The sequence below is a fragment of the Hibiscus syriacus genome, unplaced genomic scaffold (assembly GCF_006381635.1).
Source record: "Hibiscus syriacus cultivar Baekdansim isolate YM2019G1 unplaced genomic scaffold, ASM638163v2 tig00112205_pilon, whole genome shotgun sequence".
Classification (NCBI taxonomy): Eukaryota; Viridiplantae; Streptophyta; class Magnoliopsida; order Malvales; family Malvaceae; genus Hibiscus; species Hibiscus syriacus.
This window is the reverse complement of record NW_024063266.1, coordinates 222,028-247,976: the sequence shown is the minus strand read 5'-3', so window position 1 is coordinate 247,976 and position 25,949 is coordinate 222,028. Positions and strand designations below refer to the sequence as shown.

General features: G+C 34.9%; 4 protein-coding genes across 5 annotated transcripts; 2 read left to right on the top strand and 2 right to left on the bottom strand.

The window, feature by feature from the left end:
- Positions 1–35: 35 nt before the first annotated feature.
- Positions 36–3,543, bottom strand: LOC120175306 (LL-diaminopimelate aminotransferase, chloroplastic-like). Of its 2 annotated transcripts, none has more exons than XM_039181960.1 (10): positions 3,325–3,543; positions 3,131–3,210; positions 2,886–2,953; positions 2,534–2,650; positions 2,261–2,323; positions 1,905–2,009; positions 1,736–1,786; positions 1,134–1,454; positions 828–1,034; positions 36–674 (listed from the first exon to the last, which is right to left on the bottom strand). In XM_039181960.1, the coding sequence occupies exons 1-10, from the start codon at positions 3,405–3,407 to the stop codon at positions 381–383; spliced, it is 1,389 nt and encodes a 462-aa protein (XP_039037891.1). In that variant the 5' UTR covers positions 3,408–3,543; the 3' UTR covers positions 36–380. The 2 variants fall into 2 exon arrangements, with proteins under 2 accessions (XP_039037891.1, XP_039037892.1); XM_039181961.1 differs by having other exon boundaries at positions 3,131–3,207.
- A 1,538-nt stretch (positions 3,544–5,081) lies between these two features.
- LOC120175309 (protein FAM133-like) lies at positions 5,082–7,101 on the top strand. The gene is made up of 4 exons (XM_039181963.1): positions 5,082–5,197; positions 5,616–5,789; positions 6,270–6,537; positions 6,653–7,101. Exons 2-4 carry the CDS (start codon positions 5,621–5,623, stop codon positions 6,972–6,974), a joined length of 759 nt encoding a protein of 252 aa, XP_039037894.1. The 5' UTR covers positions 5,082–5,197; positions 5,616–5,620; the 3' UTR covers positions 6,975–7,101.
- Positions 7,102–7,234: 133 nt separating this feature from the next.
- Positions 7,235–10,696, bottom strand: LOC120175307 (DUF21 domain-containing protein At2g14520-like). Its single transcript, XM_039181962.1, has 11 exons — positions 10,461–10,696; positions 9,986–10,062; positions 9,802–9,885; positions 9,377–9,490; positions 9,180–9,266; positions 8,790–8,929; positions 8,602–8,689; positions 8,138–8,211; positions 7,891–8,015; positions 7,514–7,779; positions 7,235–7,432 (listed from the first exon to the last, which is right to left on the bottom strand). The coding sequence occupies exons 1-11, from the start codon at positions 10,636–10,638 to the stop codon at positions 7,388–7,390; spliced, it is 1,278 nt and encodes a 425-aa protein (XP_039037893.1). The 5' UTR covers positions 10,639–10,696; the 3' UTR covers positions 7,235–7,387.
- Positions 10,697–21,596: 10,900 nt separating this feature from the next.
- LOC120175336 (dentin sialophosphoprotein-like) lies at positions 21,597–23,117 on the top strand. The gene is made up of 2 exons (XM_039181976.1): positions 21,597–21,693; positions 22,135–23,117. The coding sequence occupies exons 1-2, from the start codon at positions 21,597–21,599 to the stop codon at positions 23,115–23,117; spliced, it is 1,080 nt and encodes a 359-aa protein (XP_039037907.1).
- Positions 23,118–25,949: the final 2,832 nt, after the last annotated feature.

Here is a 25,949-nt window from a genome sequence, read left to right as displayed (position 1 = left end):
AAACACAAGTAATGTATGATAGGAATCGTGTCAGCTATTATTTTAGAGAATTCACATATCATGTAGCACTTTCTTAATACATCAAAGTTGGCATCACCAGCATTATGATCTAAGACTGATCTTGAAAGTTTCGGATTTCATTGACATCATGCTATTTTGCATTAATCACATCTTGAAAGGATTTTCAGGAAATTTCTGGTACGTGCTCAAAAAGACAGATTTAGTGAATGTTACAGAACAAATGCTCCGCATTCTTAGCATAGAATCCGATACGATATTATAAGCAATGCTACGAACAGAAAAGTGAGCAAAAATTATAAAAGCAGAAAGCCTTTCATCTCGGGTCTAAAACCGCGGCAACAGGGTCAAATGATACTGATTCATTTGTAAAGCTGCTTGAATCTTCTGCAGGCTTCCAAGACATTCTCCCTGTGACCAAATGCGCTGACCCTGATGAAACCTTCACCACTGGGTCCGAAACCACTTCCAGGCGTAGTAACAATGTGGGTCTTCTCAAGTATCTCGCTGAACACATCCCATGAACTTCGGCTCGGAAAGTGGACCCACACATATGGTGCATTCTGTCCTCCGTACACTTTAAACCCAAGCGAGTTAAATGTCTCTACTATAATTTTGGTATTTTCTTTATAGAAGCCAATCACCTCTTGCATTGCCTGCAGACAAAATCCAAAATCAGGATGCTAGCATTCAGCCGTTCACAAAACAGACCATGTATGAAAATTTCAGATTTGGCGAAGCTGGACAAAAAAAATTCAAAAAGGTTTTCTCTCAATGTTTTGACAATAAAGCCGGGCAATGACACTAACCTCAAGCCCTTCCGGTGAAAGGCAAGCCAAGCCACCAGCTTGGGAAATATTACACGCACCATTAAAGCAAGTACAAACAATACGATTGAAGTCCTTGGCAACAGGAAATCCATCTGAGAACAGAAGCTGTTTCGGAACAACAGTCCAACCGAGACGAACTCCGGTAAACCCAGCATACTTGCTAAAGGAAGCTGTTTCAATTGCAACCTACAATAACAAGGAAATTCACACTTCACACATAGGGCTAATCTCTACCGCACTCGATAACAAACACTGGTAAGAAAAAATTGTTAAGTCCAGTGTTACCTCTTTTGCTCCAGGAATTTCAAAGATAGAACGTGGGTTATCATCTGACATATACAGGGCATATGCAGAATCATAAACTATGATAGACCCATTGTCCTTTGCAAACTGAACCAATCGAGTCAACTGCTCTCTAGTCGCAGCAGCTCCAGTAGGATTGTTAGGTGAACAGAAGAATATGATATCTGTTCTGACAACAGTGGATAAATCAGGAAAGAAACCGTTCTCTGGTGTACACCTCATATACTCAATGTTCGCAAACTTTTCAACATCCTTTTGAAACTGTCCAGTCTGACCCATGATAACACTGGAGTCTACATAGGCCTGCATAGAATAGAAAAATTTAGAAAGACACAAAACTCAGTCATTGTAAGAGACCCGGGCCGAACATAACAAGTACAAGAATGACGAGGCTGAGTGATGCCAAATTTGAAGAGGGTGATGGAAATATCTAAATCCGAATTCCACAAGTCCATCTCCTTTCAAATAAACAAACTAAAAGTTTGTTCATTGAAGCTTCATACACCAGACGACCAGACCAATTTAACATAAGAGTATGATAAGTTGAAAAGGATTGATAAATTTACACGACAAAGAGAAGTTACCGGGTATGATGGGTCTTGCACTGCCATTGTAACATTAGATCCAAAAACAACCTGGCCCAGAGTGAAATCAAATCCATCAATATTAGTTTTGTTAGACAAGTTTAAATCAAACATCAACTACTTCAAGAAGAGGTAAGGCAAATACTTTCAAAGAATTATCAAATCAAACCTGAAGGCGAGATATGTCGCATTTAGCACCATCTGACACAAATATATCATCCTCCTCAATGCCAAGGTTGCCATAAAATGTCGAAGCAAGTGCAGATCTCAATGCCTGAAGAAATTAACATGAAGGTTGATCCTTGAAAATTAGTATTTCACATCCAACCAAAACAAAATCCCTTTGTATAACATTAGTGGACTTATTTATTGTCCCAATTAATCCAATTTGGGCCTTTAATTTGTAGTTTGGAAAATAACTTGATACACTCCTCCCCAACTACTGGTAAAACCAAAAAATAACCTTATTAGCTTCAACTTCGAAGCCTCTACTATTTACAATAAAGACTCAACATAACGACATACTTTTTCACCTTGTTCAGCTCCATATCCACTGTAACCCTCCAGTGTAGACAATCCATGAGACCTCTGCCAAAATTGAAAATAATACAAATGGATATCAGCTTAATTTCTTGTACTCATCCATTGATTCAGGCACTAATTGTAAACACAAATTCTTTGCAGCAGAATTCCTACTACACGGGCTTGAATAGGTTTTAATGATGGTAGTGAGCCGAGAAATATTGTCTAGAAACAGAGATTTAACCCTCGAAAGAAAAAAAAACAAGGAATATTTACCTCAGCCATTGCAGAAGTAATAACATCTGGAATAGGTTCAGTAGTATCGCCAATTCCAAGGCTAATCACTTGTGCATTTGGGTACTTGAGCAAGTGCACAGCTCTTCTTCTGGCGACCTATCACGAAAAACATTTAAAAGAACTACTCTCAACTCAACAGCAAATAAATAAAAGCCCAGACAACAACCGAGCGAACTATGCCTTCTTACATAAATCTAAATAATACAATCAAAAGCCAAGCATTTCCAAAAACAGGACATGGAAAACATAATTTGTGTCTCAAGGGAAAAGTTCATGCATAACACCAATGGCAACAAAGAGGAGCATTACACAAATGAGAAGTACAACAGACCTCCGGAAACAGGTAACCAGCTTGAAGCTTGGCAATGTTTGCATTGCGAGAAACCTTTGTTTTGTAAGCTTCAAAACAAACAGCAACAGACATAGCTCCATTTAATCATAAGTATAAGTAACAGCTCAACTACTCAACATTACCAACTCAACTACTCAACATCAGCTTCAAAACAACATAATTCAAGCTTCCATATGCCAAATAAATATTGTAATAATAATGAAGAAAAAGAGTACGAAAATCACCAGTCTGCTGTTCTTGAGGATTGGTAATACATTTAACAACATTGATGTTTTTCAGTGGAAAAGCAACACTCTGGGTTCTGCCGTATTATCCAACACAGAAAACCCCAAACAAAATTATTGAAATGATAAGATGAATGAGAAATGGAATTTTTGTTTTCTAAGCAACAACCAAAAGTTAAACAGAAAAATAGTACCTTGAATCGAAACTGATAGGAGCCAAGAAAGCAGAGGAAGACGAAGAAATCGTTGAAGTTGATAGATTGTTCATCAGAGACATTTTTCAGATTTCCCCCCTTTTCACCCAAAATTACTTGGAAAAGGTTATTTTCTTATGCGGCCAACAATACAACAAAAGGTGATGGCTTTTTTATCTTAAGCCAAACCAGAGATTAAAACCCTAACGCCCCTAGCCTTCGCGATCCCAGAGATTAAAATATTTTGTATTTTTACGTCTTTACTGATCAAACTTCTTCCCCACATATAAAACAAATAAAATGTCTTCAAAAATCCCGAAATTATCTAAACTACCGTTTAGTTCACTTCAATACTTAAACTTTTAAATTTTTAAAATCATATTAATATTTAGTTTTTTTTATTTTAATATTACAATATTAAAAATTAAAGCATTAATACATAAACTCTCAATTTTGGTCTATTTTTATACCTAAACTTTTAATTTTTTCTTCTTCAAAACTTCACGTTAAAATTTGAATAATACTAAAATGAAATAAAAAATTAAACTTTAGGTATGATTTAAAAAAAAACTAAAAATTTAGGTACTAAAGCGGATAACAACTGATAGTTTAGGTACTAAACATATAATTTACCCTATTCTTTTTAGTATAGTCAAAGTAATATTTTTTTTCATTTGAAATAAAATTAAAAAATATAAAAAATTTAGTAAATAAAATGATTAATTTGAAAGAAGAATAAAAGATACTTAAAATTAATACAATAAAAATAATTGATGAAAACAATATAAAATTGAACTTAAATAAATGTAAATAATAATTTATTTATAAAAATTTTGTCTATACACAAAGTAATTGAATTGTGAGTTTATATAGAAAAAAAGTTAAGTTTTTAATTTTACTAAAAAGAATTTAAATATTTTAAAATAATTTGATGACAAATGAACAAAATATTTTCAATTTCTAAAATAGTTTATAAAATAGATTTTACTATTTTTTTCGAATTCAAGAAAGAATAGTTCATTAATTGTATTTTTATAGTCAATAAAACGTTCTCATTGATATCATGTAAAATAAATACGCATGTGCATGGTATCCGAATTCGACGATTTTGACATTACCTAATTTGATTTGGTTGAATTTTTCAAAAAAAATTGATTTGTGCCAGGTCGGGTTGGGTCGGTTTTGAGTTTAAGATGAAAATACCCGACCCGACCTTAAAAAATTATAATTTTATCTTATATATTTAGAGATAATTGTATTAATATCTCTATATATTATTTTCTTTCAATTAAATTCTTATATTTATTGAATAAAAAATAATTTTTAATAAATATATTATTTCGAGTCGGATTCGAATTAGGTGGAATAGTATATTTTTCGGGTTGATGGAGGATTTAAAATTTTTCGAATCAGGTCAGGTGAATCAAAAATTCGACTCGACCCATGACCATCCCTATAACATATAATAAATTATACTTTTGAAAGATGCAAGTATTTATAAAAAAAAACTTACAAGTATTCGGTTAATATAAACATTCATTTTAAAAATAAATCAAAATTCGGTATTAATTTGAGAAAATAGTGATCTTTGGATAAAAAAAATTAGTCCCCTTATCCCACGTCAACTGGGACCTATCTATTGTCTTGTTATTAACCGACGTGGCAGACACCGTATCCACGCGAATGAAAGGCAATAACATTTACGCGTTAATTTTAAAATAAGGAGTATATATTTAGGGAAAGTGGAAAAGCCTCCTCTTAATTAGAATAAATTTTAGGATTAGGGTTTTCGATACTGAAGGAGAAACGGTGTGATTGTTTCAATTTATTCGTGTTTTCACTTCAGGATTGCATCAGTCCGTCAAGTGATTGGGTAAAGTTTTTCTTTTTCTTATTCTTGATATTTATTTTGTGGAGAAATCTTACTGTTTAAATCGTCTCTGAGAAAACGAATTTCTAATTTCTTTGTGGAGTTTTTTCGATTTGAACTGCTGGGTTTTCATTGGGGTTTAAGGATAATGAAAGGGATATTCTTTTGATGTGCCGATGCATGTGGATACGGTCAAATGAGTTGAACTATGCTTTCGATAAGTAAATTTGATTTTTGTTTATATTTGATCATAGCTTTGGAATGGATTCTGTTTGGTTTTTTTGTTTGTTTGAAAAACTGGATAAATAATTGTTGGGTTTGTAGAAGTCATCTTTGTAATATTTTCTTTTGTTGAATTTGAATTATGCATGTTTTACTGGGAAATATGTTAACTCGTCTGGGTTTGAATATGCTTTTGCAGCTTAGATGGATCTGGAAACTGAAAACAGAATAGCTGCTATTCTCTTGAAAGAAGCATCTGAACTGAGGCGGCAAGCAGATAGGGAAGGTGTTCATGTGTATTGTCAGCAGCCAAAAGTAAGGGGTCTGCCAAATTCTCGGTTTATCACTGCAACTGTGCTCGGTGTACAGCAAGGTTAGTTATCTTTTTGTTCTGTCAAGCTTGCATTTTCTTCTGTATGCTTCTAGATTTAAATGTTGTACTTGATGGTGGGTTCTCACTACCTATACTTGTTGTCTAATTCTAGAGCGAAGTTAGGTTTACTAACGACACTGATTAGTTTTATAAATTCCAATATGGACATATGAAAGAAGAACTAAGAGCTTTTACATGCCTAAATAAAATAGTGTTTTGCTTAGGTGCCCTTTGAAAGTACAATTATTGCACATAAATCCTGTAAAAAGTAGAAAATAAAATGACATTCTTTTGATATACCCCCTCTCACCCTGCAATTTCTGCTGCCTTGTATTTGGATGGTTTTGGACCAGCAATAACATCTATTGATATTCTTATGCATCTTGGGTTAAAATTTTCCTTTGTAGATTTGTCTCTTTCACATTTTGTTGCTAATGTGTGTTTGTTGCCTGTGCATGTTTCTTTCCCCCTCTTTCTTAGCTAATCGAGCTGTTGAAGTGAATGAGATGTGGCGTGCAAGACAAAAGGAGCTGGAGCTAAATGATAGGCTAAAAGGAGGATCGGAAAATGATACCAAGCACAGCAGGAGTTATAGGAACAGTAGAAACTCCTCCAGAAGGACCAGTGAAAAGCATGACAGTGATTTGAGTGCTTCATGCTCATCAAGCAAGATAATGAACGAGAGTTCTTATTTAGGGGAAGATGAAGGTCTAAGAGATGAAGATATTGAGAAATTTCTTCAGTCAAGGTTTGTACCGGCAACCGGCTATAATGTTTCTTCCCACATTTATATGAAACAAAAAACTGTTATGTATGAAAATCAGTGGTTTATTGACTGACTTGAACCTGTTTTATTACAATAGGGTAAAGCGTGGTCGAGGTTCTATAGGTTCAAGGATGGATGAAACAGGACCTTACCTACCCAAAAATTCTGATTCCCCGGAAATGGTTTCAACAAACCCTATTGTGAGGGAACATCGTGTCACATTAGGTCCCGAGAAGCCTTTTTCATTGAGGTCTGATGAATCTTCTTCCGATGAGGATCTTCGAGAACATAGACGGAAGAAAGAGAAGGATCCCTCTAAGTGTTCAGAAAAGAAACATAGAAGGAAGCACGAAGCTAAAGAAAACTCGATAGATAAGAAAAAGAAGAGGAAGGAGGAGAAAAGAAGTAAACATCGCTAGTGTATACAAAGGTTTTACATAAGTTAGTTTTATCAATTAATTCATGTACCATTTGGATCAGCTGTAGTTAGTAGAGACGGGTTGTTCCTTATTCTATGATGAAAATGAGTATTTGTGAAGGTGTGCACTGGAATTTGATAAATAAATAGATGATGTAATCCTCTCGGTTCAGTGTTTGTACGGTCGACAAGCACAAATAACTTCTGGTTTTTAAATAACCTTATATTTATAAATGGATTGCTTGTTTTTGTCATACATGGTTCAAAAATATAGTTTCGCTTCACTCAATTGCGTAATGCATTTTGTATACAACTGGTACAGCCTCACATGTACCAATAATAAGCTCTAACAAACCAAATTACACTACGCTGAGAAATAACAAATACTCGGTACGCAACAAGGCAAGGCAAATGTCATGAATCCTCGTAATGATGGTCCGTCTCATCAAATATCTCCTCCTGGCCAAGGTCACATAAGGCAAATGTGTGAGAAATGGGTCGTAGAAATGAAATTAAAAGCAGGATAATCGTGATAGGTACCTGTAAAAGCTCTTCAATGACATCTTCCATTGTTATTATGCCAACAGCCTCCTCTTCTTCGGGGAGCGTTGGGAGTGGGTTGCCATTTAAATGTAGGATGTCTGAATTCATACCCTTTCTCCACTTCCTGCTCCGAGATCCACTTTTAAAAGAATTATGTGCAGCAGGAAAGCTCTTCCACTTCTTAAGTGAACGTTTACGTCTTAAAGCGTTATCTTGTGGATGTTTCTCACCATCAATGTCAACTTTCACTTCCGGCAAAGGGCCTATTTTAAGAGAGAGGATCAAACAGATATAGAAAACAAGTTTCCGTGGAAGGCTAACTGGAATAAATGGAAATTCGGAGAGAATGTTCCAATTAAGAGGGTGATACTTACTCAAAGAAGAGTCGTTAGAAGATAGCTGCTGTGTCTTTTTGCACTGTCTTACGACAACAGCCATATGGCTATGACCTTTTTGGAATTCATTTAATATATCATACAATGGCAATGTTTCTTGAACCCTGTACCAAGAACATATATACACATATAAGATCAACCAATGAGTGTAGTGTGGACAGTGAATCTCTTTGCAGAACAACACAAGTTTTCCATTTCTTTTAAGAGTTGATTTATTATAAGATACCTTGGAATCCTTCGTATAGTGACACTCTTCACAGGCACTTCATCTTCAGGGTGAACTGTCAATAAATTTTTTACCTATGAGATTAAAAGATAATCAGTGTTCAATAAAAACACAATTAAATGTAAAGCTTAAGGAATAGGGAAAGGTCAAAAAAGTAAAAAAAAAAATATTTATAAATGTTCAGAAGTGTACTCGAACTAAATGTACCGCCAGATAATAAGTACTTAAGGGAAAATCTTAAGAGAAATGGAGGTACAAGGGTGGTGGGATGCATTAAAGATTTATGCAACCATCAGCAGGGGTTAACCAGAAAGCCCGTCATGTCATAGAGCATCATCCAGTTAGAAATTTCATGTTAAAGGGAGCAGTTTGAAGGAGAGTAAAAATGATAAGTTGGAAACAATTAAAGAACAACACTCGGCAAACCATAATGATATTAATTTTAGTCAAAGAAAAATGATTACCAGAATAAGTCCGATAATGTTTGTCGGGTGCTCATAATAAACTGGAACTCTGCTATGCCCTTTCTCCAAAATTAAACTCATCAATTCCCTGCCCATAGCAAGCATGTAATGGTAGTTTATAAAATCAAATGAAAGTTGAAGTACATAAGCAAATGCCATCTTTCGTGATTATTTACAGAAAACCATACCTATCAAGCTTGGCATTAATATCAATTGCAAATGTTTCAGATATGGGAGTCATGGCATCTTTAGCTTTTTTCTCAGTGAGCTCAAGTGCTCCAGCTATAATTGTTGTCTCATCATGGGTCAGTTCTCCACCTTTGCCAGCCTAATAAAGGTCCAACAGAAGGATCGTAAATCTGAAAGTTATTACGATGAACGAAAGAAGGCATTGCACTTCAAAAGGCAAAGATACATCAAGAATTTTACAATTGAAAATAAGAGAGGTCAGAAAGTACAACAGTGATAAATTAATGGTCAAACAAACATTGATCTTAATAAACAGAAACAACCAAGATAATAACTAGTTATAGAAACAAGCAATTTAAACAACTATAGGGAAAAGCTTGGATGCAAACCTCGTTTCCATGCAAATCTACTAGGGTTTTCAACTCGGCTCTTCGAAAAAGTGCTACATGTCCATGGCCCAACAGAAAGTCTAACAGCTGAAAAAAAAACAGAGAAGATCAGCCACAAGAGCAATCTGCAGGAATTACATGGTTTTTCTCACTGTCATAAAAGCATTAAAGGTGAGTATTTCTGGCAACATCATCACCTTGCTTATCGGATAGGCAACAGGAAAACAGATCCAAACAAGAACTTGAACGAATGGAGCTACCGTTGCACCAATTGCCAAACCGTATCGAGAACAAACAGATTGTGGTATTATCTGCACAAACAGTTAAATTGCAATTAGGATTTAGGGCATTCATAGAACTTGATTCCTTTTTTAACAGCTATAAGTAATTTCACTTTCTAAGAGCAAGTCCAAAGCCATAATGGTCGGAAAACAATTTTTTTAAACCAACGGTTGCAACCTTCTGGGAAAAATCTGCTCAGCCAAAAGTTTAGCAAATAATATCCGAGCAACATATCAAAATTTTCATATCGCAAATAGTCATGTTCAGTGTTTAACAAGGATTTCTAACTCAACCGAGTTCAAAAGCGCTTCAAATAAAATAAGCCAAGGTGGATGCTCACCTCACCAAACAGAAGAATCAAGGTCACTGAAATCAAGATAGCACCCCAAGCTGTGACCAGACCATCAAGAAAAATGGGAAGTGCCTGATATAAATAACAAAAAAAGTTCCGAACATTAAATAACATTTTCAAACATACGAAACCAGCTCACAGGACAGGTCGAAGGTGTATCTATAACATATACCTCCATCGCAGCAGCATTGCATATAAGTAGTGTACAAAGCAACAAATGCTGTTTTTTGACAACCGGCAATATTTTTTCTGTTCCAAAAATGGATAAAATCAGCATGTGTAACTTTTAATCCGAATATTTTACATGCAGAGTACAGCAATATCTGACAATAATTTCAATAACCATCACTTAATTTAAGAAGCACAATCCAGTTTTGTCAACTAACTTTAAAGTCTACCCTTCAAGTTCAAATTTGCTGCATTTCATGAACTACGCTGTAAGGCCTTATCAATTAATATTCACAGATTGGGTTCTTTCATTCATTTGATTTTCCAACGAAAGAAACCCTTAAAATTCAAAGAACAAGCTAAATTACCAAGAAAACTAGCTCAATCAAAGCAAAAAAAAAAAAAAAGCAAAGCAAAGCTATTTACGCAAGCTCAATAACAGTAGAAACGGATGAAAATGAAGAAGCGGAGAAGTTTACCAGCATGTTTACGATCCTTGGGAGTCCCAGACTTGGCGAGAACCTCAAGATCAACGAGACTCATCGACATAAGGCCCAAAGTAAGGCCCGACATCAAGCCGGCGAACATCACCAGCAATACAATCACCAATATGTGAATAAAGAAACCCGTCTCGCAACAACTGTACTCCACCGCCATTCGACTTCAACCTCTCTCTATTAAAACAACCTCAAAAATCAAAACCAGAAGATAAAGGAACAGCTAGGGCTTTCGTTAGAGAAACGAGGAAGGAATACGATAAACCTCCTCCATTACTTAGGGAAGCAAATTTGCTAGAGAGCTGCTTTGAGAGAAACAAATGAGTAAATCAAAAGCAAACTTTTTTAAGAAAGTGCCTTATGTGGATGAAAAATGATGAAATGCTAATAAATAAGGATCCAATCTATACAGTTGTGATTTGTGAGTTTATCGAGCTGATCTCTATGACTAATTATATAATTTATAGTTTTATATCATGAAGATCATATACCTACGTGTACGCTGTACTGGCAATTTGTGTTTAGGTGTTTTCACAAATATTATAATAATCATCTTTAGCTTGTCTGAGATTTCCTGCGTAACTCGTTATTATTTTTAATTTAATCGTTGTTATTTGATCATTATAATTTTTTAATAGGATAAATTATATCGATTCTCATTGAATCGTTTGCTTATTAAACTTATAGATTGAATCATTTTCTTCACTCTTCGTTTTTTCTCAAACGTTGGGATAATGTGGTATTTTTTATTTTTTAATATAAAATAATTAAAAATATTAAATAAAAACATAAGGTAGTTGGATGACACCGTTAACCGTCGTATATAGTAGTTGTTTGTTCCCAAATTTCATGGGTCGCTTCGCCTCGACACCTTGAGTCTGAATCCGGCCTCCGTTTTGTCAAAACTTGTTCCGAAGTCCACGAATTTGAGATTGAAAGTGAGGAACTCGAAACATTTCAGTCCATATTCACAGGTTTTGTGACATTTTCTGGTGAAACAACCACCATATTCAGACAAAGGGTGTCGAGACAAATCGATCCTTGAAATTTGAGACCGAACGATCACCTTCAACGACGGTGGACGATGGCTAGAATAAAAATGAGGGGTGACCGACAAAGAGAAAATAAGAAGAAGAGAAGGAAAAAAATGATAAATTATATAATTCTTCACTGAATTTTACTCTTTTTCCTATTTTACTCATCGTATTTTAATATTTACAATGATCACCCTGTCATTTACAATGGTATTACATATTCAGTATGAAATTTTGAGAGTTGTTGGACTCTGATGATGATGGTTCGACAAATGTGATAGCTGGAATCTAGGTTTATTCAGATTGAAAAGAGAGAGACAAAAAAGAAGAATACTAATAATAATAATAATGAAGGAAGCAACAGTAAAAGAAGGAAAATAGGAAAATAATTTTGTATTTAAATCAAAATAACATCGTTTTGATTAAAATTTAATTTTTTTATATAAATATAAAACAACTTTGTTTTAGTATATACCATAACATCATTAATTATTTAACGATAAAATGACTAAAATATGAGCAATTTGGCAGTTGAGTGAGTAAATTAAAATTCTTTAAACTTCAACAATCAAAGAGAAGTGATAAGATAATTAAGGGTCTGTTTGTTTGCCGTAAAATGAATTACGAAATTTATTTTTCCCGAAATCCCATGTTTGTTTCATGTAATTCGTTTTTTGAAAAATGTTTTCCCGTGTTTGTTTCACGTAATTCGTTTTTCGAAAAATGTTTTCCTGTGTTTGGTTGGAGGAAAATTGGTTGGTCAACGTAAAATATTTTTCTGGTCAACAAAATTTCCTTTGTGTTTTGCTGGAAAATAAATTACGGTCTGATTTTTCGTAAGTCATTTTCCAAACTTTTCACTTCAAAGAATAAATACTCAAAATAATTTTATTTTATGAATTTAATATTAATGAAATATTTTAATATCATTTTAATCAAAATATTAATTATTAAAATATTTAAAATATATTTATTAATATTTCTAATAATATAATATTATATTTTTAATATTATAACAAAACAATCAATTATATTATAATAATATCATATATTATATTTTTATTTTAATAATATATAATAAATTATTTATATATTTAATAATGAATAATATTATTTATATATTTAATATTAATATAATAATCTAATAATATTTAATAAAATATTTAAAATATACTAATTAATATTTTTAAAATATAATATAATACTATTACTTTAATAAATAATTAATATAATTTATAATATTTTATTTCAATAAAATACCTATATTTAAAATTTTATTAATAAAATTATAAAAATAATATTTAATAATAAATAAATTATTTTAATATTTTAAAATAATAATATTAAGTTTTATAATAAATAATATTATTTATTGTATTTAATATTTGTAATAAATCATTTTTAAAAAACTCAGCAACTAGTGGAAAAATGTTTAAACAACATCTCCCAAACATCGTAAAACGTTTTTCCAGATGTTTTTCAGAAAAATGTAATTCATTTTACGGAAAACATTTTCTGAAAAACGTTTTCTAGAAATGTAATTTATTTTTCAGAATTCAAATTCCAGTAATTCATTTTTCAGAATTCAATTTCTAGAAATCCAATTACAGCCAAACAAACAGACGAAAACGCTGTTGTGTGCCCTTTTAGATATAAACTCTGAACTTTATTCGTAAGTTAAGCCGAAAGGTGGCCTATCTTTTGACAAAATTTGCACCATTTAATAAATTTCACATTAAACTTCGAATATTTCCAAGTGTAATTAAATTCTTTTGGTATCACAATTTATTTGATTGTATGATAAATATAATTCAAAATCAGTCTCTTTAGAGATCAGTAAGTTTCTTAAAAATTTAACACCCTCGTGTTACTATAGCAAAATAAATTTATAACGGTGTTTCTAACGACGCTTTTAGAGTAAACGTCACTAACATTAAACTTAATTTGCTGTGGTGTGTGTTATAGTTTTAAACTCATATCATCACCACACAAAACTTATGAGCACCCAAAATTGATGGTTGTCAGATTATTCTCAAACAACAGTCAAATATACCGCATCTAAAAAATTCATCGACTATGGATAGGGACATGAAATTACATCTTTATTATTGAAATTCTAGTATCTTTTTTATTTTTAATTAAATATAAGATTTAACTTTTATAAAAGTCTATGTTCAAAATCATTTTAATTAATAAATATTAAATGTATTTGATTTTACATTAGACAAAACGGCTCCGTTCAACAAAAGGTTACCATCTGAACATTTCTATACCTAATCTATCTGCTTGGAGCAGACCCTTAATGTCCTCTGGTGGGTTTAAAAGAATATGGTTTCCTTCCTTCTTTTCAAACGCCATGTTCGCCAGGCGCACTGCTTTCTCTCCCTCCAAGTATGTCTGAATTCAATGATCCAACCATCTTTTTTCAATCCTTCAGAGTCTCGAAAAATCGCTTTTTTAATGTCATATAACCTCTCCCTATTTAGGGTTTCAACCCATCACTTAGTTTCAGCTTCGACGACGAGTTTTCTCGCGCCCAGATCCTTAGCAAGTAAGCAGTGTCCTTGATGGAGTCCCCAGATTTCTGCCATTTTACATATTTTTATATAATATAATAATCAAACTGAAATCAGTATACAAATAAAATTTGAATTCAATACTATTGTATAAGAGACAAAATACATATCAACATTGACATTGAACAAAGACATATAAATATATGTAGGAGAAGTGGTGACGTCAGAATTAGTGTTGAGACGACAGAGGTTTTGTGACGTGGTACGTAACAAAAATCATGCTTTGAAATGGATATGGGAATTGACAAATGCAATTAAGGGATGTTTTATTAAGAAGAGGATGACGGTGTGTTGTTTATTAGATATGGCAAACAAATAACATCGGTTAGGTTAGATGTCAGCATTTGGGTACCCTACTTGGTCCCTCCTACCACATGCATTAATTGACTCCTGACCGTCAATAATTGTTTCTGGCTCTTGTGTGGTTTTATCGTCTCAATCGGACCATTTAAAGACGTAATAACAGCGCTAACGTAAGCAAGCGAAGGTAGGATTAAACGCACGAACCAAACGATCTTAATTATAAAAAAAGTATTATTATTTTTTTAAAAAATTTGAGATTTTAAATTTAAGTATAAAAAATGTAAAGAATGCAAATATTAAATATTAAATTATGAAAAATTATCTTTAAACCGATATTATATCTCACTTACCAAAGGCATTGTAATTTTAAGGGGTTATACATTTTTTCCCTTCTTATGGTTGGAGATTTGATTCCCCGACAAGATCAAGGTGAGTGCTTTAACTGCAGAGAATAAGAAAAAAGCTGCTGATTCAGACAAAACTCTGTCGGTGTGAATTATGGGGGAGGGGATGCTGGTTAGAACATAAAAGAATACTCTAGTAATCTGGCTGGTCATGGAATGTTCTCGAAGCTATTCACTTTGGTTTTCTCCCTGCTGCTAAGTGCAGTTGATTGATTATCTATAGTTTAGTATTCTATTAATAAATTGACGGGTTAAGGAATAATAATGAATAATTGTTTGTAAAATAAAAAAATAATATTTATATTTTAGATGAAAATTGATAAAAAGTTACGAACAAAAAGAAAATTCATTAGGTCATGTAGACACTCATTTTTGTTTAGATCGAAAAATATTATTAATATTATTATTATTATTATTATTATTATTATTATTACCTACCTCAAATCACTAAACCAATAAATAAACTAAATAAACCCTGCCCACTAAACCTAACAAACATTTACCTACTCCACCACTACCCTTTACCACACGAGGCAATTGGAAAATTTTAAATGGAAGGGAGCCAAACGTGGAGGAGGGGAGAGAAAAACGAGGGAAGAGATACGGGAGAGAGAAAAGGAAAAATGCTTCAGTGATTCTGTCGGATTCTCGTCGGTGATCGAAATCTCTGATCAATATTAAGAACGGTCAAAAGTTGCGCAAGACCATCACGAACAACATATTGAAAATTCAGGACGATCGGACGGCGATGGATTGGAGAAACTAAGCCGAACGATTTTTGGTCTCTTGCCGACGATCGGGATCTCCAATCAACATTTCGAACGGTCAGACGTTGCGCGAGACTAGCACAAACAACATACTGAAAATTCAGGACGATCAGACGGTGGACTACGGAATATCAGAGAAAATAAATCGAACGGTTTTTGGCCTCTTTCCAACGATCGAGATCTCCGATCAACATTCCAAACGGTGAAAAGTTGTGTCATGTCATCACGAACAGCATACTGAAATTTCAGGACGATCGGACGGTGGTAAATCGGAGAAAACAACTCTGGACGGTTTTTGGCCTCTCGCCGGCGATCGGAAGCTCCAATCAACATTCCGAACGGTCAAAAGTTGCGCGATGTCAACACGAACAACATACTAAAATTTCAGAACGATCGGACGGCGGTATGGCGGCGCAGCAACACGATGGCCGGTGACTCTTTTATGGTGATATTATGTATTTTCGGTATAATTTCTGTTTAGTTCCTGAATTTTTATGCATGTTTTTCATTCCAGTATCTGAATATATATGTTTTCTTAATTTTGGCACTTTAGTTTCTGTTATTTTATTTTAGTCACTTAAGTTTCTATTTTTATTATTTATGTCATTTAAATTTCTGTTTTAACCGTTTTAGTCTTTTGAGTTTATGCTTTTACCATTTAATACTTTAAGTTCATGTTTTTGCTAGATCTATTATTCAAATAAATAGGCTCTTTAATTAATTAATTTGAAGCAAGTTATTAATATTTAATAAATGGATTATATTTTAACTTGATATTTGACTCAGGATTTCCACCATTACGACAACGTATAAGCGAAACAGTACCAATTTTGGACGATGTGGGTGTGCTAATCCTTCCACACGTGTAAACGACTCCCGAACTCGTTTTAATCGAACCTTTGGTAAATGCAAACCAACTTTCGTCTTAAAAATGATTTTTCTTAAAATTGTTTTAAAAGACGTTTTTAGGTATTCGACCTACCTAACTCAAAGGTTGATGGCGACTCTATCCAATTTTATCCAATTTTATTAAAAATACCCATTTTCCAAAATTAAAAGTCGTAACTGTTTTTAAAACAATAAATAATTGTTCCAACCTAAAAACGGTTATGACAGGTCAACGATAAAACACAAAGAAATATAAGAGACTCATTCTAAAACTTTTTATATATACACAACAACAACAAAACTCTATTCTCATATGCAATGAGGTAAGGGGGAGGTAGGGTAGTAGGTTGCCCCTAACGTCAGGTTGAGAGCAGCTTCCGTGGAATACCTCCGGCAGTCAGAAAATTAAAAATAAAGATAAAATACAATGCATGCATGCATAAATAAATAAATAAATACATAGTTGAACAGTCTTCATATGCAGTCCTCATATGCGCGTCTGTAATGGGCAGTAATCCCTGCAAATAAATCCCTGCGTAAAAATCTCTGCATATAGACAAAAACGTAAGTCCCGGCTAGATTTAAAAGGAGGAAACATGAAGAGAATGATACACAGTAGTCAGCGATAGCAAGCTACGAGAAGGAATAAAGTCAAATAGGTTAAAACCTAAAATAAGACAACACTACTCCGCTACCATAGTTCTAAGCCTTCATAAATTCCAATGACAGAAACATATAAAAAGTAGCAGTCATGGAAATTACTACAAAGACATTTAAAAAGAAGACAGAGATGCTACACCCTATGGTTGTGACCCACACTACTCGGCTACCCTGGTCTTAAGTCTCCATACTTTCCTGTCAGAGGTCATGTCCTCGGTAAGGGCTAAATCCTTCAAATCAGATCTCAAGCAGTCTACCCACTTCCTCCTTGGTCGTCCTCTCCTTCTGGCACCGTCGACTTCTGGCACCGTCGACCGTAATCGACTCTACCCTCCTGACCGCATCCGACGATTTTCGCCTAAGGACATGCCCAAACCACCGTAGTCTTCCCTCTCTCAATTTTTCGGATACAGACACCACCCCCAATGACATTCTAATTGCAAAGTTTGATTTCATGCCCCACAGAGTCCTACCACATGCCCATCGAATCATTCTCATTTTTGCGGCCTCCATCCTCCTTACGTGATCCTTCTTGATTGCCCAACATTCTGATCCATACAACAGCGCTGGTCTTATTGCCATTCTATAAAATTTTCCCTTAAGTTTTAGAGGCACATTCTTGTCACACAAAACTCCAGTAGCAACCCTCCACTTTAGCCATCCCGCCTTTATACGGTGTGTGACGTCATCATCTACACCCCCATCTTTATGTATCATAGACCCTAGGTACTTGAAACAATCATTTGAGGGGAGAACGTCTCCTTCGATGCATACTTCTACATCTTTATCGTTTTGGTTCCCACTGAAGTTTGAACATAAATACTCTGTCTTTTCAATATTGATCCTTAGACCTTTTCCTTCCAAATCAGTCTTCCAGGTAGCTAGTCTACTATTCAGCTCATTTTTTGTTTCAGCAACTAGGACAATGTCGTCAGTGAAAAACATACACCATGGAACACCGTCTGGTGTCGCACAATAGATGTCGTCCATAATCAAGGCGAAAATGTAAGGGCTAAAAGCTGACCCCTGGTGGAGTCCGATTTCCACCGGGAATGCCTCGGTGTCGCCAACTGTAGTCCTGACGTATGTAGTAGATCTACAATACATATCACGAATAGCCCGGATATAAGCTGTTGGGACCCGTCTCGTTTCCAAAGTCTTCCAGATCGTATCGCGGGGTACGCTATCATACGTCTTCTCAAGGTCAATGAACGCCATGTGAAGATTTATTTTCCCCCCTATATTTCTCCATAAGCCATCGAAATAGATGAATAGCCTCCGTAGTAGACCTGTCTGGCATAAAGCCAAATTGGTTTTCCGAAACCGTAGTAACCTGTCTCAACCTAGTCTATATCACCCTTTCCCATAACTTCATGGTATGACTGAGTAGTTTAATACCTCTATAGTTACCACAACGTTGGGGATCTCCTTTATTCTTATAGATTGGTATCACTGTAGACTCTCTCCACTCCTCTGACATCTTGGCAGTCTTTAAAATAATATTAAAGATGTTGGTCAACCACTTAACTCCCTCTTCTCCTAGGGTCAACTACACAGTGATAGGAACTTGATCTGGACAGACAGCTTTGTCCCTCCCCATCTTTCTAAGGGCCATTTTGACTTGCTAAATCCCAATCCTACTCGTAGGGCAGTCATTGGCCGTAGTATGATGGTCGGTTGACCCATCAACGTTACTATCTCTACAGGGAGAGGCACCGTTATTAAATAAGCCAAAGAAGTAACTACCTCAAACCCTCTTAAATATCATGATCTTTCACTAAAAGAACACCATTGTTATCCTTTATAAATCTAATGCTACCTAGATCCTTTTTCCTATTCTCCCTGAATTTTGCAAGCCTGAAGATGTCGTTTTGTCATTCCTTGGTGTCTAATCTCTTGTACATCAACGCTCGAACAAAATAAAGATACGAACAATCTGACTGCATCAGCAAACGAACCACAAAAAGGAATAAGCTATTAAAAGACTACCAACAAATCGCAAATCAGAGTCAAGTGGCGTGAGAAGACTATCAACGAACGCAAAATGTATATCCAAATCAATCCAAGGATCCAAAGCACAGAAGATCAATATGATGACAAATAATTGACATCTTGATCAGTCGTGACAATCAAATCCAATCATAAGAAAAAATATAATCGAAAACAACAACCAAATGGTCGAAAACTAAAAAAAATAAAGAATGACGTGACAAAATAAAAACTACACAATAGTTTTAGCCTGTATGACTTTTTTTTTTTGAAAGGAACAAAACCCTGACTTTGTCCCAGGCTACAAAACACTTGCAAATTGTGTTAATAAGCGTAGAACAAGAACATGTTTAATTTAAATTGACATATTTTGTCTAAAGACTATGCATTTGATTGTTGATTTGTATGCAATGGACTCGAAAAAATATTAAATAATATGATTTATAATTTAATTGACCAAGTTCATCTTATCAAAAAACTAAAAAATATATACTCGTATACTTCATTTTTTTATTTGATATTTTCGTGGAAGAGTCATATTTGTATACTTTTACGAGAGTGTAATTATAATTATTTTTATATTAATTACTTTTTTAGAATAATTTAATTAAGACCATCCAAACATAAAATTAAATTCGAACTGTGTAACATTGTGGCCACAATTGTAGGCAGGGTCGGTTCTGATTTTTTCTTGGCCCGGGACAAAATTAAAAAAATGGACCCTAATTTAAAAGAATATTAACAATTATGTAATATAAAATTTTAATTAATTTTTTATTAAATTAAATAAATATTAATTCATTACAATATCAAAAATGTCAAAAACATATTTAAACATATAAATACTTATAAAAAACATTGCCTTCGAGCATTTTCTGATGCAAAATCATTGATGATAGTGTCAACATCAATGCTTTCCAACATATTTTTCTCAATATATAACATAGCTATTCCATTCAATCTTTCGTGTGACATTGTTGACCTCAAGTAACTCTTCAATAATTTCAGCTTTGAAAACTTCTTTCCGCGGATGCTACCGTTACTGGCATTGTTAATAAGATTCGATAAGCAATTGAAACATTACGATAACAATCTCTAGCTTTAGCAAACTCAAGAACTTCAAGCGCTGACATGAATACAGTTGGCAAAGTAAATTGCAACACTTTCATTTTAGAATAAAAATCATCTGCATCTACATCCGACTAATTATTATGAGAAAAAATGATCTTAAAATTATTACAACATTCTTTTAATTTATTGTCATCCAATGACTTCAACCTTGTAGAATCAATTAAAAATCTAAAATAATTTTCAAAAATCTTTAACTCCTCAAATCAATCTTTCAAAGTAGCGATCGTCATATCAACAAAAAAAGTAATTAATTTTAAAAGACTCATCTGCTGATTGTATTTCTTCTTAATGGTCATTCTCATCAAATTGTATTTTTCTAAAAATACGACGCTTAGTCGAAAAAATTGGCTCTATGTTCATATCTAATGCAAAACTTTTAGCAATATCTATACTAGCTTCGAACCCTTTATTTCTATAATTTTCAAAATTAACATTATGATTAATTTAGTTTTTAACGTTATGATGAGAACAATAAATTAATAAAAAATAAGTTTATGGGCTCTCTTGCATTAATTAAAAAAATAATATATTAATATTTATAGATCTTGTTTTTAATTTAATTAATTAAAATATAATAAATTAATATAAATTAAAATTATGGGCCCTAGGCGGCCTCTTGCCCCTGCCCAGAGCCGGCCCTGATTGTAGGACTAGTGTCGGCGGACTTGACTACATCAAGAGTCTTGAACAATATAATACTCGACTAATCGAAAATGAGAAATTCAGATTGCAGGAGCAATGACTGGTTTATTATAAACTAAATTATACCTATTCATTGTATTTTTTTAGAACTGGTGTCTGTATACATTAGGGGTGTGCAAAATTATCCGACCCGTCGACTCGATCCGCCGACCCGGATCTAAAAAAACTGGGTAATTCTCTAAAAAAAATTATCCGGCCGGGTCGGGTACCCGGCCCGACATTTCCCGGGTTGGGCCCGGGTCACAAAATCTAGTTTTTCCGGGTACCCGGTATATAATTATATAAAATATAATGAATTATTTATATTATGAATTATTATATTTTGTATTTTGAACTTTTAAATTTTATGTTCGGATATTAGAGTATGTAATTCGAAGTTTCGAACATTTAAATTTTTGTATAGATTTTTTTAAATTAATAATTTGAAAATAAAAAATTAAAAACCGAGTATCGGGTACTCGATTACCGGATACCCGCAAAATCCGGATACCCGATTACCGGATACCCGTAACATCCGGATCGAGACACGGGCCGAGAAATCGTCGACCCAAAAGTTCCGGGTACCCGAAAATCGAGTATCCGAAAATCCGGGTACCCAGATTTAGTATACATGAGATGATTATATCATGTTTAATATATTTTGGATCTTATTCTCCTCGAGACGATGCTGTTAATGAAGTCAAATGCTTGCGGAGGGAACTGGAACAAGTCAAGGGTGATTGGGACCCACAAAGGCAGGCACTATCTGCTGAGATTGAGGAGTACAAGAAACTTTTTGAAAAGCAGAATTAGATCAACTGCGTGGACAAGATTGATTTTGTTTTGCAAAATACTAGTTCTTGATATTATAACTCGTTTTCATACTACTATATTTTAGAATATCAATCTGTCGGCTCCAGAAACACAAGTGGACAACAACATGTTTAATATCGTTAACGTAGTTTGGAATCACTATTTTATTTTGGTCCTCATTGAATTCTTTTGGATGCATAAATATGTTATAAACCCAAGGCTTTTGGGCCTCTGTTATGACGTCCATTAGGTCATTGGTCAGAGGGACACTTAGCCCATTACACTGTTCAATTTGATACATATTTATCAAGGTAATTATTTTAAGGGTTAACTACGTGATGATTGAGCACTTATGGACGAGGAGAAAGAGAGAGAAGCATAGGGTGATGATAAAGAAAACGATGAAAAAGAGGGTCAAGAAGAAAGTGAGCATTCAGAAAATGATCAGAATCTTGATGGAGGTGAGAGGGAGGCACATGGAGCGAGAGAGGAGCATTACAAGGCAGATGATGCTTCCAGTGCTGTGTCCCACAACATGAGAACTATTAGCACTGAAGCTGATAAACTAGAAACGGAAAATTCTAGTGAAAACATAACAAGGGATATTTTGGAACAGGAGAGCAAAGCCAATGCTACGGAGAAAACTGATGGTGATGAAAGCAAGTCTACATCGAAGGTTGATGAAGGTAAACACTCTGAAGGTAGTAGTTCTTCTAATAATGATGAAAACAAATCAGAATTGGAGGTCGATGAAGGTAAACACTCCGACAGTGATAATTCCTTGAAAATGACATACACTAAAGAAAACGAGCGCGAGACTGTATCAGCCAACTCTGAGCATATCTTTCTTCCAAATACAACTGACTCTGTTGAGCAGGCAAGAATTAACTCTACAGGAGTGAGTAAAGAAACAGGCAACACGGATGCAAAAGTGAACACAGAAATGCCAGGTTCACTGCAGAATGGGACTTCAGCACAATATACAACCGAAGATGGTATGGTCACTGAAGAGAAGTATAAAGAGAGAGCCAATGAGATGACTTCAAATGGGCAGCAGCCCGGTTCCAATGCAATTGATGAAAGCAAAATTGAAATGGTAGATTCGACCACAACAGAATCCTCGAATTCATCGACTAATACAGAGTCTGGCATGTCAGAGAATACCCCCAGGATAAATGCAACGGCTGAAGGGCACAGTTCTGAGTCTTACACAACTAAGGAGAAAACTGATTCAACTCAGTATGAGAAACATGGTGGTGACGATGAATCCAGGGGAACAAATGAAAGCTCAGACACACCTCTAATGAGACTGTGGATGGAGGTAACATTGACCCCATCGATTCTTCCGACAATTAGCTTTCCCAAGAAGAGAAAGATGCTGCTGTGGATCTGAGTACATTGCCAGATATTACAGCATAAGGGAGCAACAATGAAGATATTGTTGCTGAATGAAAATCTGATTGAATGGCTGTTCAGTTATTGTGAAGTGCTTTAAAGTTGCTATGTTTGCATTCTATTTTGATACATACACGGTTTTTAGAGAGCTTCTATTGTTTCTAGAGAATACGGTTTCTACTTTGAAGTAAAAAATGTAGACCATATATGATGTTGTCAGTGGATGCAATATGTATAATTTATGGCAAGTTCCTTTACTATATATATATATATATACATTTATTGTATGTTATATGGCAAGTTCTATGTGTACAACATAGGATGTTTGGACAAAGTAAAACATACATATATATATATATATATTGTATGTTATACAAAGAACAAAATATAGAAGTACCAAAAATTAATAAATTTCACTGATCACAATGGGAGAAGAATATGATGCATGGTCACTCCGTATGTATAAGACTAATGAGAAGTTGAGAGAACTGAAGATTTTACAAGAAAGGCGTATCTTTCATATCAGCATGAACAACATTTTATAAGTGTACAATGGCCAATAACAGCTCAAAAACTTCCTTCTAACTACATAACTACCTTAGCTAACTACTTAACAAACTAACCGCTTATTCAATGCTCATACACATGAGAGCATATACTCGTGCATACACCAGCAATACAGGCATACCATAAGTCTAACATTCTTCCTACTTTTTCTTTTCTTTTATTACAGTAACTACACTATAGGCACCACACATACGCTTTTGCGAATTTCTTCAAAAGCAGTTTTGGAAAAAGCTTTGGTGAACCCGTATGCAACTTGGTGCGCGGCTGGAATGTAGTTTACTTTTAACAGGCCAACATCAACTTTTTCCCGGATAAAGTGGACGTCCATGTCAATGTGTTTGGACTGAGCGTGATAGACGGGGTTTGCACTCATCGCTACTGCCCCTGAGTTATCACACCATATCACCGGTTCCTGTCACTGCTGAAGACCAAGTTCAGCAAGTAGAGCATTTACCCAAGTTATTTCAGCTGCAATGTCTGCTACACATTTATACTCTGCCTCCATGGTTGATATTGACACAGTTTTTTGCTTTTTAGAGCTCCAAGCAACAAGGCACTTACCTGCAAAAACGCCATAGCCAGAGATAGACCTACGATCATCAACATTCGTATCCCAATCTGCATCAACAAACGCAACAACTGCCAAGTAATCATCTATCGGTCGAAATAACAGTCCATAATTAATAGTACCAGCCAAGTATCTCAGTATGCGCTTGACTGTAACCATATGCGCTGCCATGTGATCGATGTACCTCTATTCCCAGAAAATAACTAAGCAGTCCTAAGTCTTTGAGAGAGAATTGTTCTCTAAGCAATTTCACTACCTCTTGAATTTTGTATGTTGATAGCCCAGTGATAACTATATCATTGACTTATACTAATATATAAATGTCACAACCATGTTCCTTGTTAATGAACAATGACAGATCTGCTCGGGACGCAGTGAACCCCATTCTAATAAGGATACCTCTAAGCTTGGTATGCCAATTCCTGGGCGCTTGTCGAAGGCCATAGAGCGCCTTGTGTAACTTGCAAACAAGAGGGGTTCCATCCTCAACCATTTGCTCGAATCCCGGTGGTTGTTTCATGAAAACATCTTTATCTAAATCCTCATTGAGGAACACATTATTAATGTCCACATGTCTCAATTCCCACCCATTCGTTACAGCTAGAGCTAGCACAATATATAAGGTGGAAAACTTAATAACCGGGTTGAAGGTATCTGTGAAGTCATAACTGGGCACTTGTGAGAAGCCCTTTGCAACTAATCGTACTTTATACTTATGAACAGATCCATCAGGGTTTTGCTTGAGTTTGAATAGCCACTTGCAGCCCACAGGAACACGGCCAGCAGGTAGTTTTACTATGGACCACGTATTGTTCTTTATAAGGGCATCATGTTCGGCTTGAACTGATGCTCTCCAGTTATCGGACTGCAGTGCATCTTGGACTAAGGAAGGAATTTCATCCTCAAAATAGCTAGAGAAAGACTTGGGTTTGAATACCCCGCATTTGCTGCGATTTAGCATGAGGTGGTAGTTTTGCCTTAGCAAACCTACATAATCATTTCCAGAACCACTGGACAGATTATCACACGTATCAGTTCCATTGCCAACATGCTCATCTGCAGCAGTTGTATTAAGACCTGAGCTGGTTGTTGTAGTTATTTCTAGGACATGCATAACTTCTTCGACAATGTCTAAGGTAGGTATGGTTTCAGCAACAACCTCAGGCGGCGTTTGTTATTATGTTTGATCTGCGGCAGTTTCATCCTCCTCTTCAGGCACATTATCATCGACTGGAATAATTGCTTGACGCCACCTTGTAGTATTAGAAACAATTGGTATTTCTTAAGCTTGCCACATTGAGCTTGACACTAGTTCATTAAATATAACATGGCGTGATATATAAACCCGACCATTACTCGCAAGGCACTGATAACCCTTATGTTTAGGCCTGAAGCCAAGATACGTGCAAGGTTGAGAACGAAACACCAGCTTATGATTTTGAAAAGGCCTTAGATGCGGGAAACATTGACATCCAAACACTTTCAGTGTGGAATACTCGGGTTTCTTGCTGTATAGCTTCTCAAAGGGTGAAACCCCATCAAGGACATTAGTGGGCAATCGATTAATAAGGTGAACCGAGGCTACCATGGCATATGACCAATACTGGACAGACAGAGATGCCTGAGCAAGCAGTACTAATCTGAGTTCCACTATGTGATGATGCTTTCGTTCGACGACACCGTTATGTTCTGAAG